General features: G+C 41.6%; 1 protein-coding gene across 1 annotated transcript in view; it reads left to right on the top strand.

The window, feature by feature from the left end:
• WWOX (WW domain containing oxidoreductase) overlaps positions 1 to 20,065 on the top strand; it is a 1,232,324-nt gene that overhangs the window by 15,758 nt on the left and 1,196,501 nt on the right. The window contains exon 5 of the mRNA XM_089689818.1: positions 4,469 to 4,647. Within this exon, the coding sequence (XP_089545944.1) occupies positions 4,469 to 4,647 (179 nt within the window). The remainder of the gene's footprint in view (positions 1 to 4,468; positions 4,648 to 20,065) is intronic.

Here is a 20,065-nt window from a genome sequence, read left to right as displayed (position 1 = left end):
ACTTTCTAAACAAAGGGAGTAGTCTCACATCATTAGCGTCAGTGGGAAGACTAGTGCCTCATCATTGATGTCGGTGGGAGGAGTAGTCTCCCATCATTGGTGTAAATGGGAGGACTAGTGCCCCATCCGTCATTGGTGTCAGTTGGAGGAATAGTGCCCCATCATTGCTGACAGTGGAGGGAATAGTCTCACATCATCATTGTCAGTGGGAGGAATTGGGCCCCATCATTGGTGTCAGTGGGAGGAATAGTGCCCCCTCATCGGTGGCAGTGGAGGGAATAGTCTCCCATCATCGGTGTCAGTGGGAGTAATAGTGCCCCATCATTGGTGTTAGTGGGAGAAATAGTGCCCCATAATTGGTGTTAGTGGGAGAAATAGTGCCCCATCATTGGTGTTAGTGGGAGGAATAGTGCCCTATCATCGGTATCTGTGGGAGGAATAGTGCCCTATCATTGGTATCTGTGGGAGGAATAGTGCCCTATCATTGGTATCTGTGGGAGGAATAGTGCCCTATCATTGGTGTGTGTGGGAGGAATAGTGCCTCATCATTAGTGTCAGTGGGAGTAATAGTGCCCCATCATTGGTGTTAGTGGGAGAAATAGTGCCCCATCATTGGTGTCTTTGGGAGGAATAGTCTCCCATCATTGGTGTCAGTGGGAGGAATAGTGCCCCCTCATCGGTGGCAGTGGAGGGAATAGTCTCCCATCATCGGTGTCTGTGGGAGGAATAGTGCCCTATCATAGGTGTCAGTGGGAGTAATAGTGCCCCATCATTGGTGTTAGTGGGAGAAATAGTGCCCCATAATTGGTGTTAGTGGGAGAAATAGTGCCCCATCATTGGTGTTAGTGGGAGGAATAGTCTCCCATCATTGGTGTCAGTGGGAGGAATAGTGCCCTATCATCGGTATCTGTGGGAGGAATAGTGCCCTATCATTGGTATCTGTGGGAGGAATAGTGCCCTATCATTGGTATCTGTGGGAGGAATAGTGCCCTATCATTGGTATCTGTGGGAGGAATAGTGCCCTATCATTGGTGTGTGTGGGAGGATTAGTGCCCCATCATTGGTGTCAGTGGGAGGGACTGATGTGAATGTACAATATATATATGTAAAGCGCTGCGTAAATTGATGGAGCTATATAAGTACCTGTATTAAATAATAATAATAATCTCCCCATTTACTTAAGGGAGTGACCATTCTGATATGTAAATCTCTACCCTTTTTAGTTTGCTTGATTTGGTGTTGATATATAATACATTCATGCATGCATGGGCTTGTATCTTCCTCCTCCCTCCTTGCTTAAAGTGGTAATAAAGTCACTTTCTAGATTTTTATCTACAACTAAGCCTATTATAAAGCTTACATGTAGGCAAAATGAATTATTCCTAAACGTTCACCATTTAGGAGATATTCTATACAGCAGCAGCCTTGTGACAATACAAGTGCATGTGCTCTGAAGGAACAGCATGCCCATGCCTTTCCTTCAGAACTGTGTGCCGTGGCCGAAATCCCAACGCGCATGCACAGGGGTGACATCAGTGGCTCCGCCATTCAACCAGATGCAGCCTGGGAGCCCGGAAGGAAGACCAGGTGAAGATGGAAGATGGAAGCCTTCTGCAGCACTGAAAGTGTGCTGCTGGAGGGCTTTGTTCTAAGGCAAGTCTTTCATAATGTGAAAGCATGCGATGCATTCTAGCACATTATGAGATTACCTTGCAGCAGGAAACTTTTTTTTCTCAAAACAAGTTTGCTAACACATTAAAGTAGAACTATAGGCAATACTTTTTTTTTCATTTTGGATAGAGCAAGGTAGGGTTATAACCCCTGTCATATATTTTTTTTTTTTAGCCATCTGTGTCCCATTGCAGAGATATCCCTTCACTTTTTGTCCCACAGCCAAACCGGAAGTGAGAGGAAATCCCTGCAATACAAATTGACAAGTGTATTAATCCTTCTCCACTCTATCCAAAACTAAAAAAAAGGTTTTGCCTTTAGTTATACTTTAAATTATTGTATAAACTGATCGCTGTCATTGTGGAATACTCTACTGATAATATAATTATTATAAGCGATTTTATTCTGGCTCCTGACCCTGGGAAGGACAGACTGACTCTTGATGGCACTGTGAATACTAATCTGTACACAGAGACATAATCCCAAGGATATGTTGAGATGTGAACATCTTTCCACCAAAGTGTTCACATGTCACTCAGCATTTTATAGGATTCTCGCATTGATTTGGCATTTGCGGGGCACTCTGTCCTCTCCAGGGTAACAGAAATCTCTATCCTACTTAGGGGTATTTCTGAACATGTCCCAGTTTTGTTGTGGTCTGCAGTCTCAGTGAACCCTTTGGATGGATTATGGAGATTATTCAAAGATTGGATTTCTGACACTAGAGTGGAAGCACAATTTAAACAAAACCTGATTGAGTTTTGGAGCCTCAACCCTTATTTCGCACCAACAGAGGTGGTATGAGACACCTTTAGAGTGGTCTCTTGGAGACACTACCAGTCCATAATAGGGAAGGTGTGGAAAGCGATGAAATATGACCTGACAGGGGCAGAAGCTGAGGCCTCTGCTTCAGAATAATTGTATACTCAGACTCGTGACTGGCTTCTGATAACTTCCACTAGAAATCTAGGACCGTGCTTCTTTGCATGACCATGACTAAAAAGAGACTTCAACACCAATCTCAAAGAATTTTTGAGCCAGGAGAACAAAATGGGAAAATGTTAGCATGGTTAGCTAGGAAGCAATCTACCCTTGTTAGTATACCTCAAATTATTAACTGGAGAGATCCTAACTGCCGCTGTACACATTTTTTCTGTTTTGCTTCCTGTTATCAGATTCTCTATAGTTCAAAGGTGACATTTACTCCTACCGCTCTTGCAGTGTATTTTGGGACTATTGACTTCCTTGTCCACCTGACTATCTAAAGAGATCGACTTGATGCCCCTCTCACACTTGAGGAAGTTCTGGTAGCTATTTCTATCCTCCAGTCTGGGAAAACTTCCTGGCTGGATGGTTTTCATGCTGAATTATTGACGTACTCTGAAGGGTTGGCTCCCCCTTTTCACTCAATGTTATTAAACTCTTTGAATGGTGAATGGTGGCTCTTTACCAGAATCTATGAGGAAGGCGTTAGTGGTTCCTAAACCTGGCAAGTACCCTGATTTGTGCTTGGATTGCCCAATCTCTCTACTTATTGCAAATGCTAAGCTTTTATCTTAGCGAATCGCCTGAACTTGGTTATTACAGCTTTGGGTTATGCAGATTATTATTATATTATACAGTATTTGTATAGTGCCAACAGTTTGCTCAGCACTGTACATTAGAATGGGAGACAATACATGAGACAGTACAATAACAATACAATGCAATACACGAGGGGTTCGAGGGCCCTGCTCCTTGGAGCTTACAATCTAGGAGGGAGGGGATCAATCTGGTTTCATGCCTGGTAGGGATAGCGAGATTAATATCCAGAGACTGTTTACTGAAATGGCCTTAACCAACCTAAACCGCCCAGGAGGTAGTAATCCTTGGATGCTGAAAAAGGTTTTGAATTTATGGAATGCCAATACCTCTTCTTGGCCCTACATAAGTTTGGTAATATATCTGACACTTTTCCATTGCAGAGGGGTCCCTTGGTTTGCTTGCAATGGCCTTGGAACCCTTGGTTATCCTTATAAGAGATGAGCATATAGTGAAGTGTATTAACATTTACCCACTTGAGGAAAAACTATCCTTGTACTTGGATGACATTCTCCTGTATAGGAGGAGCTTCAGTCTTCCCCAAAACAATTAAAAGTTAGCAGCTGCAAATACTGTAGCTGCAGACTTTTATAAAAGCACACCCACCTGTCCAGGGATCCAATGCCATCCTCGCCCAAGCCAGTTCTTCACCAGTCTTCAGGTCCCCGGCACCAGCATGTTAACTAAGGAAAAATGGGTGTGACGCCTTGTAGCTCCACAGCTTGCTTCCCACTGCGCATGCGTGAGCACTTAGTGAATGGTCCTCTCATCAACTCATTGACTATTTATACACAGACACTAATTGCAATTTAAAAAGCCACAGATGTGAGAAATGAACCTTTAATTGCCATTTTAACCTTTGTGTGTCACCTTGTGTGTCTGTACCAAGGCCATACATTCCAGGGTATGTAAACTTTTGATCAGGGCTATTCGGGTGATTTATGTTATCATTATTGATTTAAAAAGGAGCCAAAAACTATGTGATAATAAATGGCTTCATATGATCACTATCACTTTTTTGGTACGATCAGCGATATTTTCAATATCAATGCCAAACTTTCACAATTTCTGACAGGGTATGCAAATGTTTGAGCACAACTGTATGTTCTCAACACAGTTAAATTAGGATTGAATAACCGACTAAGACAGAAAACCTATTGAGCGAAAAATAGTGACAAATATGTCAGGATTCTCACATGATTTTTCACTACTGCAGCCACCTAAATAAAAGGACTACTTACCTGGATCCAAGACTTGCCTTCACTGTAGAAGATCAGGCTGGGGAGATGAACACAAGGCAGAAGTATGATGGGAGCACCACTGCTATGGACACTCTGCAGGGTTGTGATCTCTCAGCGAAAGTCATCATTGTTACCGGAGCCAACAGTGGTATTGGTAAGAACCAATATTATTTACTAGATAAATTATCAGGAAAACAGTTATTTTATTTAAAGTGTGAGGTTGATGATAACACATTTTCTTCGTGTACATATTTGCTGTGCTTTTATTTTTTTCTTGGTAATAATTTATTGCCTTTCTTTTCCCCTTTTCATCATTCTTAACTTTATTGTGACTTCCTGGCCTAGACTATATAAATATTTTTTTCTTTTACTGGAAGTGTATGTACACTAAATAGAATTAGCCAAGCTGTGCTAAACGAGAAAGTGAGTTTCAATATGTATTTGTTAAAGTGGTTCTAAAGGCTGAAGGTTTTTTACTTTCATGCTTTTTATGCATGAATGTAAAAAAACCTTCAGTGTGCAGCAGCCCCCTCAGTCCCCCCTAATAAATACTCCTAATTGACAATGACATACCAGCGGGAGCCATTGGTTGCTGCTGTCAATCACAGCTTGTGAAGTGGGGGGCGGGCCCAAGCTGCGCTCTGCTGTGTCTTATGGATGCAGAGCGGGGCTCAGGAGCAAGCAGACACCAGTGCTCCCATAGCAAGTGACTTGCTGTGGGGGCACTGCTCAGGGGGGAGGGGCCAAAAGTGCTGGCGGGGAACCCAAGAAGAGGAGGATCGGTGCAGCTTTGTGCAAAACCTCTGCACAGAGCAGGTAAGTATAACATGTTTGTTATTTTAAAAAAAAAATAAAAATAAAAAAACCTTTAGTATCACTTTAAATATGCAGCTAGTGTGTCTTAGGGCTAACGTACATAAACATTAAAATGCTACCTTCAGGTTTGTATATTCTATAGTTTTTCAAGAGTCTGAATGCAGCTATATTGTATTGTATGGGCCCATGCACACAGCTGCATTTACATCAGCAAAATTGCAATGCATAAACGTAAATTAAATTGGAAAAATCTGCATCCATGGTCAATAATTGTGGAGTGCTGCATTTTATTAATTTAATTGGCTTTTAGGTGTGAATCACTGTTAGTGTTTAGTTGCTCTTAGGTGTTTGGGTTTAAGATTGAAATTTTCTTTGCTGCCTGGAAATTGTTTTTTTTTTTGTACTTGTGTTGATTACCATTGGTTGAGGTATAACACACCCCCCATGTAACCTATTCCTCCCTCCTTTTTTTTATTCTGCACCTTAAAATTTTATTTAATAAAAAAAATACGCGCACAGCACAATTTAGAACTGTGACTATAAATAGAGAAAGAATTGTAGATGAAAAGTGAAGACCATATTATAAATGTATTCTTTAAAGTTGTTCAGTTAAAATATTTTGTTTTATTTTTTACAAATCCTTTTTTATGAGAAGGTACTACAGATGAGTGGAGCTGTAATCTTCAGCTCATTGTAGCTGCGATTTTTGAGGCTCCCTTTGACATTGCCAAAGAAGGTTTACAAATGTACATATGCAATGACATCATCAAGCAATGGGCTTAGTTCACTAAAGGATATCGCATGCGATATTTGGATCATGTGACACATTGTACCTGTATGCCAGATACGAAATGGAAAATCTCAGTTCACTATAGGATTATGCGGTATTTACTGCGAAAATTAAAAACTCTCGGTAAATACTGCATAAACTTGTCTAAAAGTCAATTGACTAAATAAAGTAAACAGATACATTTGTTAAATGTCTTGCCACATGTTGTTTAAAGAATGTATTCAATTTCTAGCTGGTTGTTAAGGAGCCGGCCCCCGCTGACATCCTAATAACCATGACTCATCAATTATGTCACTGGGTAGCCCTACTCCCTTGTAACATCATTGAGCAATCATGGAAGTGTCCATGGAATCATGGTAGTGTTTCAGTTCTTACTGCAGCTAGTCTGCCGTAGAATAATGTGCAAAAACACACATTAACTAGTTCATGTGCATGCACGTCATCCAGCTTGAGCTTGTTAAGGGCGCGCATGCATGCACCTGTTGTAATTTATGGCTGATACCTTGCTGATTGATGATGATACTGTATCCAATTACAGCAGAGAGTCCTTTGCTTACAAACACATAGGACTCTGTACACAGGTCAGCAGTCAGCAGTCTGTCTGTTTCTTCTCTGGGCCTGGACATGTGATGACTTGAGCAGGGGAACCTTCCGTGCAATACATGCTTTGAAACCATGATGGCGTAGTGTTCTACCGACAGTGACCTTTGAAACTGTGGTCTCAGCTCTCTTCATGTCATTGACCAGCTCCTCCCTTGTAGTTCTGGGCTGATTCCTCACCTTTCTTATCATCAGTGATACCCCACGAGGTGAGATCTTGCATGGAGCCCCAGTCCGAGGGAGACTGACAGTCATCTTTAGCCTCTTCCATTTTCTAACAATTGCTCCAACAGTTGATCTATATTCACCAAGCTGCTTGGCAATTGCCCCGTAGCCCTTTCCAGTCTTGTGGAGGTCCACACTTTTGTCTCTGGTGTCTTTTGACAGCTCTTTGGTCTTGTCCATGGTAGTAGTTGGCGTCTGGCTTACTGTGGGGTGGACAGGTGACTTTAAAGAGCTCAGACAGGTGCTACTAAGTTAGATTATTGAGTGGAGTTGGGGATGGTCTTTTTAAAGGCACAGTAACAGGTCTTTGAGAGCCAGAATTCTTGCTGTTTCTTAGGTGTTCAAATACTTATGTTCAGCAGTGCAAGACAAATAAATTCTTTAAAAATCATACAATGTGATTTCCTGATTTTTTTTTTTAATTCGGTCTCTCAGAGTGGGAATGCACCTACAATGTGAATTTCAGACCCCTCCATGATTTCTAAGTGGGAGAACTTGCAAAATCGCAGGGTGTTCAAATACTTCTATTCCTCACTGTATGTATGTATATATATATATATATATATATATATATTGGAATTTTATGCAGATATATATATATATATATATATATATATATACACACACACATACACTGCTCAAAAAAATGAGAGGAACACTTTTTAATCAGAGTATGGCATCAAGTCAATTAAACTCCTGGGATTTTGATCTAGTCAGTTAAGCAGCAGAGGGGGTTGTTAATCAGTTTCAGCTGCTTTGGTGGTAATGAAATTAACAACAGGTGCACTATATCGGTAACAATAAGATGGCCCCCCAAACCAGCAATGGTTTTACAGGTGGAGGCCCCTGACATTTTTTTCCCTTCTCATCTTTTTTGACTGTTTCACTAGTTTTGCATTTGGCTAGGGTCAGTGTCACTGCTGGTAGCATGAGGCGATACCTTAACCCTACAGAGCTTGCACAGGCAGTCCAACTCCCCCAGAATGGCACATCAATACATGCCATTGTAAGAAGGTTTGCTGTGTCTCCCAGCACAGTCTCAAGAGCATGGAGGAGATCCCAGGAGACATGCAGTTACTCTAGGAGAGCTGGACAGGGCCGTAAAAGGTCTTAACCTATCAGCAGGACCGGTATCTGCTCTTTTGTGCAAGGATGAAAAGGATGAGCACTGCCAGAACCCTACAAAATGACCTCCAGCAGGCCACTGGTGTGAATGTCTCTGACCAAACAATCAGAAACAGACTTCATGAGGGTGGCCTGAGGGCCCTATGTCCTCTATTGGGCCCTGTGCTCACTTCCCAGCACCATAGAGCTGGATTGGCATTTGTTATTGAACACCAGAATTGGCAGGTCCGCCACTGGCGCCCTGTGCTTTTCACAGATGATATCAGGTTCACCCTGAGCACATGTGACAGACATGAAAGGGTCTGGAGAAGCCGTGGAGAACATTATGCTGCCTGTAACATTGTTCAGCATGACCGTTTTGGTGGTGGGTCAGTGATGGTCTGGGGAGGCATATCCATGGAGGGACACATAGACCTCTACAGGCTAGACAATGGCACCCTGACTGCCATTAGGTATCGGGATGAAATCCTTGGACCCTTTGTCAGACCCTACGCTGGTGCAGAGGGCCCTGGGTTCCTCCTGGTGCCCGACAATGCCCGGCCTCATGTGGCGGGAATATGTAAGCAGTTCCTGGAGGATGAAGGAATTGATACCATTGAATGGCCCCCACGCTGGCCTGACCTAAATCCAACAGAACACCTCTGGGATATCATGTTTTGGTCCATCTGACGCCACCAGGTTGCACCTCAGACTGTCCAGGAGCTCAGTGAAGCCCTGGTCCAGATCTGAGAGGAAATATCCCAGGACACCATCCGTCGTATCATTAGGAGCATACTCCGACATTGTCAGGCATGCATACAAGCACGTGGGGGCCATACAAACTACTGAGTACCATTCTGAGTTGTTGCAATGAAATTTCAGCAAAGTGGACTAGCCTGCTGCATACTTTTTTCACTTTGATTTTCGGGGTGTTTTTGAATTCAGTCCTCTGTGGATTGATAATTTTCATTTCCATCAAACTATGGGCCATCCTTACGTTCCTAACACATTACCCAGTCCATCAGTATAGATATCCAGCATGATATTTTTCCCCATTCAGATCTGATGTGTTTTCAATGTGTTCCTTTAAGTTTTTGAGCAGTGTATGTGTGTATGTATGTATGTATGTATGTATATATATATATATACCATAGTTTGTAGACACTATAACTTTCACACAAGTCAATTAATATACACTTAAGTTCATTTGGGTACAGTGTTGCATAACCGAGCAATTACCAGTTAAAGTAGCACAGTGCTGCACAGCAAAATAAATGACGTAATCATTAAAGGGGTAAAACCTTCTGGAGGACAAGTGGTTAAATAACACAAAATAAAAAAAATTACTTATGCGTTATTTAATGTGAATTGCATGTTCCTGAGATATTTACTGCATGAGTTATTTTAACGCAAATAATCATGCTGTATTCACCTGGTGAATTGAGTCCATTGTCATTCTAAATCAACACATACTGTACCTAATCACTATCCAGATAAATTAAGGAAGCAAGCAAGGCAATCTTTCAGGCATTGGCATCTTGAAGATAGACAACAATGTGCCCAGAAACCATGGTTTGTAACCCCTTTTTGAGAATAATAGCCAATCAATAGGTGTTTTCGGTTAGACTTAGCTTCATCTTCTCCCAGTCTGCGGTTGCTTTACTGGGCCTTTTTGAAGTGAAACGATACTTCTGCAGGTACCTGTGGTTAAATATTCTCTGTGGAGCTGTGCCCAACTTGCGCCAGGTTCCAGCCACCACACATACAATAATATTTGCTACCTCCTCCCTTTATTCTTTAATTGAAATATGTCTTTATTTGTACGGGATTTCTGGTTTCAGCTGATGAGCCTTTAAACACAACCACACTTTGATGAATTGCTGTATAGTCTTGACGTCTTGCGGTGAGTGCGATTCACAGGAACATATGTTCTCGGAAAGTAGTGGTCACAACCCTTCCAAGGCTTCTGTGTGTTTTTCTATGGAATATTAGCATTCCTGTAAAGAGGACTGACAACTTGATGGACAGGATGAATTTTAAAAAATACACAGAGAGGAGCGAGCATTTGGAGAAAAATAACATTAGTTGAGGATCCTTTCCCTGAATAAAGAGACATCTCCCTTCCACCAAGCCTCTAACAGGTGCTGGAATTTGTCTGTTACTCAAACAGTATACGTGATGCCAAGCCACTGGAGTCCCTGTTAATCACTGCCAAAGACACACTTAATACTGCTCCTCTTTGCGAGTCTGCTACGTTCTGCTTTCCAAAAAGCTTTTGATTCTTGGCACTGTGTTGGCATTGACCCTGCCAAAGTGAAATCCTGAGATCAGTTATGTCAGGGGCTCTCCGGCTCAAGGAAAGGGTTTACTGTTCACATTAACTGTTGGATGGCTCCATGACCTCCTGAAGCTAAACAATCTATGTAAAATGGTTAATGATAATTAGATGAGTGGACTTGGTTTTATTTAATATTCAGACAAATGGGTGATTCCAACTGCGCTTGTAAGGAAAAAACACATTTGCAGAAGGTACATCTAGCCTGTCCAAACAGTAACAGGATCCAGAGTAGCTAAAATTATATGCAAATCTTGGCATGATTGAAAACATTAAAATTTATCTAAAGCCAACTTTTATGTGGTTAGTAATTAGAACCACTTTTGTTTTTTTTTTTTTTGTTTTTATTTTGCTGTCTGCATTCCTAATAGTCCTGGTGACCACTGTGAGTCACCAAGTGAGCAAAACTATAAAGATGTCACCAGACTAGGAATTGAAGGGAAATCTTTTAGTAGGGGTACTTGTTCCTGTGGCAACTGCCTACGGTCCCTTTCACACGGACTTGTGTCTGTTTACATTTGCCTACCTCCAATCCGATCTGCTAAAAAAAAGAAGGGGATCCGGTTCTCTTTGTTTAGGCGGATTGGATCGGAGGGCAGTCGAGTGTAAATGGACAGCCAATCTGCTTACACCAGATCGCCTATAGAGCAGACTGTGTCTGTGTCTGCTGTGCATTATCGGAGCAGACACGAACCTGTCATTTGGTCATCTTCTGCTTAGCAGAAGATCTGTTTGCTGATCCCCCTCAGAGCGGAGCACGCAGAAACAAGCGGATTCCGCCCCGTGTGAAAGGGACCTAAGAGGGCATTTCCCTCACTTTGGAGAGATTCCTTCTCTCAAGGAAGGGGAAATCTCACAAAAAAATATACAGATGGCAAGGAAAAATACCTGACAGGGGTTTTAATCATTTCTTATCTTAACTGAATGGATATTTGTGCTGCTTCCTCCTATCATAATCCAGCCCTGCTTTACAGGCTGATACTAAGACAACTTTTGGTACTCACAATGCTTGTGTTTAAAATATATCTTTATAATAATGTATTCAATACTTACAAAGTTGCATTAACCACTTGCCTACCAGGCACTTTCACCCCCTTCCTGCCCAGGCCAATTTTCAGCTTTCAGCTCTGTCACACTTTGAATGACATTTGCACGGTCATGCAACACTGTACCCATTGTGAAATGTTTATAATTTTTTTCAAACAAATAGAGCTTTCTTTTGGTGGTATTTAATCCCCATTGGGTGCTTTATTTTTTGCTAAACAAATGAAAAAGACTGAATATGTTGAAAACAAAATTATACATTTTTGCAAACAGGTAATTTTTCTCCTTCACTGATATGCATTGATGAGGCAGCACTGATGGGCACTGATAGACTGCACTGATGAGGCTGCCCTGGTGGGCATTGATGAGGAGGCACTGATATGCGGCACTGATGGGCACTAATAGGCAGCACTAAAGGACACTGATAGGTGGCATTGACTGGCGGTACTGACGGGCACAGATTGGCAGCACTGCTGGGCACTTTTGGAGCTGCACTGATATTCTGTGCCCTGATACTCAGTGTAGAAGTCTGCTTTCACAGTTGCCGGTTATAGGCAACAGTGACAGCGTGAGGAAGGTACTGCCAATAACCGGCAAGTGTATTTACATGGTGATCAGCTGTGATTGGACACAGCTGATCACGTGGTAAAAGGCCACTGTGGTTGGCCTTTTACCATGTCATGTGACCAGCTGTGTCCAAAGGACACAGTGACCACAGAGAGCTCCATGTGTGCATTTAGTGAGAACGTCATATGACACCCTCCCAAAACTGGATGACCATGCAGTACCTGTCATTCAGCTATAGCATGAGAAAGAAGTGGTTCATTTGTGTCCTTTATATTTGCCTTAAAGCAGAGTTCCTGTCAAACTGTAAACAAATAAAAGTCAGCAGCTACGAAAACTGTAGTTGCTGACCTTTGAAAAACAGCCACTTACCTGTCCCTCAATCCCACGGTGTCCTCCCCACAGCCTATTTCACCGGTTGTCCAGTGTTCCTGGCATCTTCAGTGTGGGCACCTGGTTGTAACAGCTTGCGGCCTGTCACTTGTCCCAGAAGACTATGGGATGGGAGGGTGGGAGGACAACATCCGCTTCTGATTACCTAGGCAATCGCAGCAGAAGCGGGAGCGGGTACCTGTCTATTTTGGGTACCCAAAGGGGCCAATCCATAACGGGAAGTGGGGGACCAACCCTTAAAGTGAAACTTCCCCTTTTGGGTGGAGTTCCGCTTTAGGTTCAGCTTTAAAAGAGAAGTTTGTGAATAAAAAAAAAAGCATTTATACTTACCAAGGTGGATGCAGCATCGGTCAGATGCTACATGTATCCCCCTCCTCTTCTAAGATTGGGAACTGAGTGATCAAAGACCACTGATTGCTCAGTTCTCGATCTTCACCGAATAAACAGCCAGTAACTGTCAATCACCAGCTCTCAGCTTTGCCCCTCCAGCACTCACTGAAACTCCTGGCTGTGGAGGGAGTTGGATTGGCTGGTTCAGGCTCCCAGCGGTGCACTAAGAGCCTCAGCCAGCTGCCAGTCCAGGCATTTGAGTGGATCCTGACATTAAAGTCAGGTTCTATCCACAGTCTGGACTGGCTCTGTGAAGTCAGTTCAGTGTGTTGGCTGAAAACAGGTCACAGGAGTGCAGAACGAAGTGCACTCCTGTGATCCCCAGGAGAAGTAGTGCCAAAAGAGCTTTGGCCCAATCTCACCCTTCCCTAATGGGGAGGCAGGGCTTTATTGTCTAAGGAAGGGCAGGGTCAAGCTCAACTTTTCTATCAAATTTTCTAATGACTATATCTCTGGATCCCCTGAAGGAGTCGACGTGCAGTTTTCACTGCAAGTAGATATTTTTTTCATCATATGCTTCGTTTACATTGCCAGCTGTGTGACAGTCAGCTGACTGCTAATGTTTTTCAGAAGTAGTGGAATGAGGTTGCCATGGAAAGTGTTTATACCAGAAATTACACTGACCCCAGGGGATCGGATTCTGTAGGGAAATAGCTAGAGGGCAACCAGGTGCAGAGGATGCTTGTTAGGGTAAAAGATAGAGACACTCAGCCCTTATAGCCTGCTTTAATGCTTATGTTCTATTTCTTATTAGTGCGTACTTTTAACTGCAGATTTTCATAGTTTCAAAGTTTAATTCTCTCCACTTTATTTGCTGTTTGCTGCTGTTTTTATTACTATTAGTATTATGTGAAACATTTGTTTAAAAGAATCATTTCCAACTTGTATATGTTGTTAAGATTGTAGAAAACCAGGGTCCTACTTGATTTTGTTCTGAAGATTTTAGACTCAATTTACTAACAACCATTATTTTCAATATTGTCAATTATATTCAGCAAAGACAGCCAATGAGAGTGCAGAATGACAGTCACATGGATGAAAATAAACATTTCACAGCCACAACTTAAAGCGGAGTTCCACTCACCCTGTCAAAAAATAAAAGCAGCTACAAAAACTGTAGCTGCTGACTTTTAAAAAACAGCCACTTACCTGTCCCTCGGTTCTGTGGTGTGTTCCCCGCAGCCCGTATCACAGGCCGTCCTGTATTCTAGGAGGCCGGCATCTTCAGTGTGGGCACCCGGCTGTGATAGCTTGCGGCTTCATAGCCAGGTACCCACTGTGCATGCGCGAGTAGCACTGCGCTTCATGAATGGTTCTGTAGTCTTCTGGGACCTGTCACGTGTCCCAAAAGACTACAGGGAGGGAGGGAGGACACCTTCCATTTACGATCGCCTAGGCAAAATGACCAGAAGTGGGAGCAGGTACCTGTCAAATTCTGGTACCCGCTTCCCCCTGCCCCTCAAAGGTGCCAATCCTTAATGGAGAGCGGGGGAGCAGTCCTTAAAGCGGAACTTCCCCTTTTGGGTGGAGCTCCACTTTAATAATGCTTATAAAGCAGGTGGTATGCGGTGCGGCGGGAGTCACTGCTCTGTACCGCATTGTTCTTTTTTAAAACAAACTTTATTGAAATGTCACACAGATATTTCATTAAGTTCAGTTGGCCGCTGTGCTGTGCTGAGTGCGCTGCAAAAAAGTAGTGCACATACTACTCTTTTTCAGCGCTCTGTGCCCAAACATCACCGCAACGCAGTGGTGTGAATCGGGCACACAGGAGACAAGGCATTTTGCCTTGTCATGGGATGGGTCTGCACTGGTATAACCACTCACAATGGACCCTTACCCTAGGTTCACATCTGTGCTGGTGGTGCCACAGCGGATCCGCACGAAAATCACCACCCGCACAGAGAAATGCGGACCCGCGGGCGGGTGCCATTAGTTCTAATGGCTCGCCGCCCGCACTGGAAAACACAACCGTACTGGGAACCGAGGTTCCTGTGCAGGCTGGTTTTTCCAAAGAAGTGCAGAGACTTCTTTCCCTGCGTGTCACGGGCACGGGAGTCCATTCAAATGATTGGGCTCTCGCGCCCGTGCAAAACGCGACCCGCGCGGCCACATAGATGTGAACCAGGGGTAAGACAACTTGAACAACATAGTTTAGCAAATTGAGCTTATTGTGACCATGGCAGGGCAGTTGCTGTAGTTTAAAAATAAATAGGAATGCTGAATGGGATGTTCTGTATTGGCTGTCACCTTATACAAAGTCTCAGTGGTCTATGAAATCTTATACTTTGCTTATTTCTTAGCTACTAGCATCAAGTAGCAATATCTGTCAGAAGTTAAAGACTACCTGTCACTTGCTGATGAACAGCAAACAAACCTAGTATTTGCAGAGAAGCCACAATTGTGTATCAAAATTATTATTATTATTATACAGGATTTATATAGCGCCAACAGTTTGCGCAGCGCTTTACAATATAAGGGAGACAGTACAATTACAATACATTTCAGTCTTAACCAGTGGTTCTCAACCTTCCTAATGCCGTGACCCTTTAATACAGTTCCTCATGTTGTGGTGACCCCCAACCATAAAATTATTTACCCAGTAATTATAATTCATGAGTGTCGTTTTACCTCCAATACTGCTGCTTTCAACACAGTAGCTGCTTTTAACAGAGTAGCTGCTTTCAACACAGCAGCTGCTTTCTACACAGTAGCTGCTCTTTACACATCGGAAATATGTGTTTTCTGATGGTCTTAGGGGGACCCCTGTGAAAGGGTCATTCGACCCCCAAAGGGGTCGCGACCCACAGGTTGAGAACCACTGATCTACAGGGTGACAATGCTGCAATAGATTGCACTGCAGAACAAGCAGAATTTCACCCTGTTGGATCCAGAGGTAGTAAAACAATTTTACAAGGGGGACTCAGAAAAACAGAAACAAAACATTTTAACTCCGTTCTTTACAGTAGCGTATATTCACCTTTCTTTGCTCTTGGACTACGCAGTATGAAGACCTGAATGAGTTCAGCCATTTGATATGAGTGATCCCACTCCCCTTCATGTGAAAGTGCTAGGTACCTAGTGCTTGGCTCAGTACTGTAACATGGGGTAGGGAAGGAGTCAATGGCCTACGTGAGCTTCAGCAAGGTGGTTTGAAGCTTTCTTTTATCAATCCTGGTATCTGAGCAGACTGGGAAGGGGATATGAACTGCTGGGAGTTTGGCAGTTATTTGAAATATTGCATGAATCAGGGGCGGACTGATAACTCATGGGGCCCCTGTGTCCTTGCCCAAACTCAAAAAAGCCTATGAAAAAGGTACCAGGGGCATCTCATGGGGCCCCCTACTGACCCTGGGCCCTCGGGCAGTGCCCGAGTTTCCAAATGGTCAGTCCGCCCCTGGCATGAATGTTTCTCTCTCATATCCAGCCAACAGCTCATGGCTCCATTTCATACGACTCTCTTTTACTCCTTTGTTAAAAAAGGCCTGCTGTTTACAGAGTTCTATAGCTCCAGCTGAAAAGCACTGAATAAGTCAGGGCCAGTTCACACTACACGTGGTGACCTTCATTTTTCCACATTAGATAGATGCAGGACACTACAAGGGCACATAAAAAACAATCTTTTTCCATGTGCCCTGTTCACACCACAACTCTGGTATGATGTGCAGTGTAGAAAAATGCAACATGTCTGCAATTTTCTGCAGCACACTGGACAGGACCGCATTTCACCGCAACGTGCTACTATACTGAAACATGAATAAGTTCCGGTTCACATATATGAACTGCATCCAATCCGCATAACATGTGAAATAATCTTGCTTCCTATGGTGCTTGTTCAAATATGTCATGTGCATTGGCAGTGCGGATTCAGTGCTCATTGAAAAAGAGTCATGTCCGATTCCTGAGCAATGTGGTCCGGTTCAAGGGCGGATTACAGGCAATTGACTTCTATGGTAACCGTTTCTAAACCGCATATGTCATCGGTTGTGAACAGGATAAAATCCTGACCTGAACCTGATCTAAACCTGTCCTGAACCTGATCTAAACCTGTCCTGAATCTTATCTAAACCTGACCTGAACCAATAAACAACTATTGTGTCAATTAACTGTGAAACATGAGCTTCAATCCACACCGCACATGCGTGAATCAGCTCTGAAGTGTAAATATGTGACACTTCAAATAAAGTAAAAAAAAAAAAAGTATGCATTTTCCTCTCTCTCATCCCACCTATATGCAGGCTCCTTACAAAGTTTCAATCTGGGTAAGAGAGCCTGAAGGTAAACAGCTTCTGTTGTCCTCTCTCTTTATTAAAGCCACAGTACTCTGTGTCATTTGAAGCATTTATATATTTCTAACACAACCATTTTATATAGGTTGTAAAAACATATGCAAGATATCTGTTTAAAATGTATAAACCCAAACAAAATGAATGTAACATTTACCTAAAACCATTATATTTAGTGTTAGGATTGGGCTAAGCTTTAGCAAAAGTGATATAGGAAAAGCTTCCCTTGCTACTGTGCCCACCCTACTTTGAAACCATTAGGAGTCTTTGGGGGCCATGTTGTGTCTGTGCCCACTGATTTTCTGAGGAAGAGGAGCCACACAGTGCTCTTACTTTTTTAATTTTTTTTAATTCTTCCAAATATTAAAATTTTTTATTTTTTTGCTGATTTTTTATTTATTCATTATATTTATTGAATACAAAACCAATATAACATAAATACATTAATACATAATCAAACATTTATTACAATTTTCACTACCCCCCCCCCCCTTACTTTTCCCCAAATTTCACTGCCTTTTTTCTTCTAGTATTTTTCCCTCACCTGTACTATCTTCCTCTGACTCCTTTGTATCTTCTTATCGTTGTGTCAACTTTTTACCCCTTACTTCTCATTCCTATATTTCTCTTTTTTCTTCTACTCCATCTGCTCTACAAATCTCTGTGTAGTTTTAAACTGTCCCCACTTTCCTCAGATTTTTCTGAAATTATCCATTTTATCTTCTCCACTAAACTATAGTTCTTCATTCCTGTATATAAGTTCTACCCTTTTTATTCAGTCTTTTATTTTAGGGGTCTTTTGGGCCTTCCAGAATTTAGGGATCAACTCTTTTGTTGCATTAATTAGATGGGGTATCATTGTGTTCTTATATTGTGTCGTTTTTAGATCAGTATTATGAAATAGACACACCCACGGGTCTTCTAATATACTTTCCCTCGTAATCTCAACTATTTGTTGTATTATCTCCTGCCAGAATTCCTGTATTTTGGGGCACAAATATTATTATAGCTGTAAAGGGACTTTATATACCATAAGTCTGTCTCTCATTACTTAAGCCTCTGGTCACTTCGGGTGCGATTTGGCATGCCAGGCAACTTGCAAATCACATGCCAAGTCGCACCCTATTGTCCACAATTACAACGGTCAAACTGGTGCGGTTCTGAATTTCTAAAGTAATACATGCACTACTTTTTGTGTGATTTGCATAGACATCTGTGTCAGATGTCTTGCAAACTGCACTTGAAATCGGCATGTCCCCCGACTTTGAAATCATACAACTTCACTGTAAGTCGCACGATTTTAAAGTCGGGCTTGATGTGACTGGAGTGTTAGGGTTATATTCTGCCCTCCCAGTTAAAAAATTTAGATTTTAGACCATTTTTTTGGTAATTTTGGCAGCTACTTATTTTAAAACCGTATTCTGCTTTTTTAATTAAATCAGAATTCTCATTTAGGTACTGAAGCTTTTGCAGTGCATAGTCAGTGAGATGGGCAATGATGCAGGTAATGCATTGGGATATAGATTTTCATATTTGATTATAATTTTGCCTCCTTGTCATTTTATAATTTAAAATGCAGAAAGCTGTAATGTTAAGTGTTAGACGCTAGAAGGCACTGTTGCTCTTTGGAATTGTTCGGTTACAACCTCAAAATTTCAGTTTTTTTTCTATTTTACAGATGTGTAGACAGGCTCCTGTGCAAGAATGTTTAACCCTAATGTTTGAAGTGGAACTACTTATATTTGTTTGCTTATACATATGCATGTAATTCACACCCATAATTCTGTGTATTATAATTTTTATATTATACTACATACATACATATATATATATATATATATATATATATATATATATACTGTGTATATATGTGTGTGTATAAATATATATATATATATATATATATATATATATATATATATATATATATGTATAATTTTTTTTTAAATTCTTTTGTGTCATATGGCATAAATTAATACATGGAACAGGCCAGGCAAATATAAAAATTCTACATTTCATCTCACTAGAATTATACGCCTATTCCTTGAGTGCCTTTATTATCATCCTTGCATCTTCTCAACTAGGCTTTCCCTTTGTTAAAAACTGGTCAAAACGTCCTTATTTCTAAATGGCCCTGAATTCAATCCTGTGAAAATGTGGGTACTAAATACCACCCAGAAACACTTTTTAAGCATCTATTGGATTTGGCTGAAACATGATACATAAAGGTCCGGTTAAAGTAACTTAAGTGGGCTTTTATGTGCAGTGTTTGAATGGCACTAGCACTACTTTGATTGATTTAACTTGTTATGGGGATATGCTCCTTGAAGTGTAACGGTAGTGATATTTGCTATATTGAAGTGGCAGCTACATTTTACAGCATGTATCTCAATCTGCCTTTACAAATTATTGTTGCCTTCTAGAGAACACAGGATTTTGGTTTGTAAACTACTGACCAGTGACCAAGTCACTTTCTTGCAAACTCTTGAAAGCTCCCATGAAGTTCTAGGAGACAAAATAAAAAAATGTACGTTATAGCAGAGTGATATAACATCCAGATGGCACTCTAATAAACTGAAATCATAGGAGGAACTTAAACCGTGTTTGTTCCCCTTCTTAGCATGTTTCTGCTAATGACTGATGTACTCATGTCTTGCAGATTACTTTGATCACTAATTGTTTTGTTTTTTTTAATCCTGTTTGCCAATGGTAAAAAATTCTGTTTGATACCTGTATCTGGAACATAGAATTGTTACGATACGAAAAAGTAAACTTACAATTCTGAAAGTTATATCAGTTGGCAATAGTGAGAAACAGTTCATGAACTAAAAAGGGTTAATGCATAGATTGAATTGCATTCGGCGTGACTGCTATGTGGAATCCACAAAAGAAAAAATTAGTATCTGGAATTCACAAAAACAGGTGTTTGTCACCTAATTATCAATGATTTGCCAGAAAACGCTAAAAATATGAAACTTCTGGTTTGGTTTTCTAACAGCTAAACCTGTTTGTCTTCTACTGATTG

Source organism: Staurois parvus, unplaced genomic scaffold, assembly GCF_062004578.1.
Source record: "Staurois parvus isolate SC_StPar_1 unplaced genomic scaffold, SC_StPar_1.0 ptg000498l, whole genome shotgun sequence".
NCBI lineage: Eukaryota > Metazoa > Chordata > Amphibia > Anura > Ranidae > Staurois > Staurois parvus.
The sequence above is the reverse complement of the archived record's forward strand: the minus strand, read 5'-3'. Positions and strand labels throughout refer to the sequence as shown.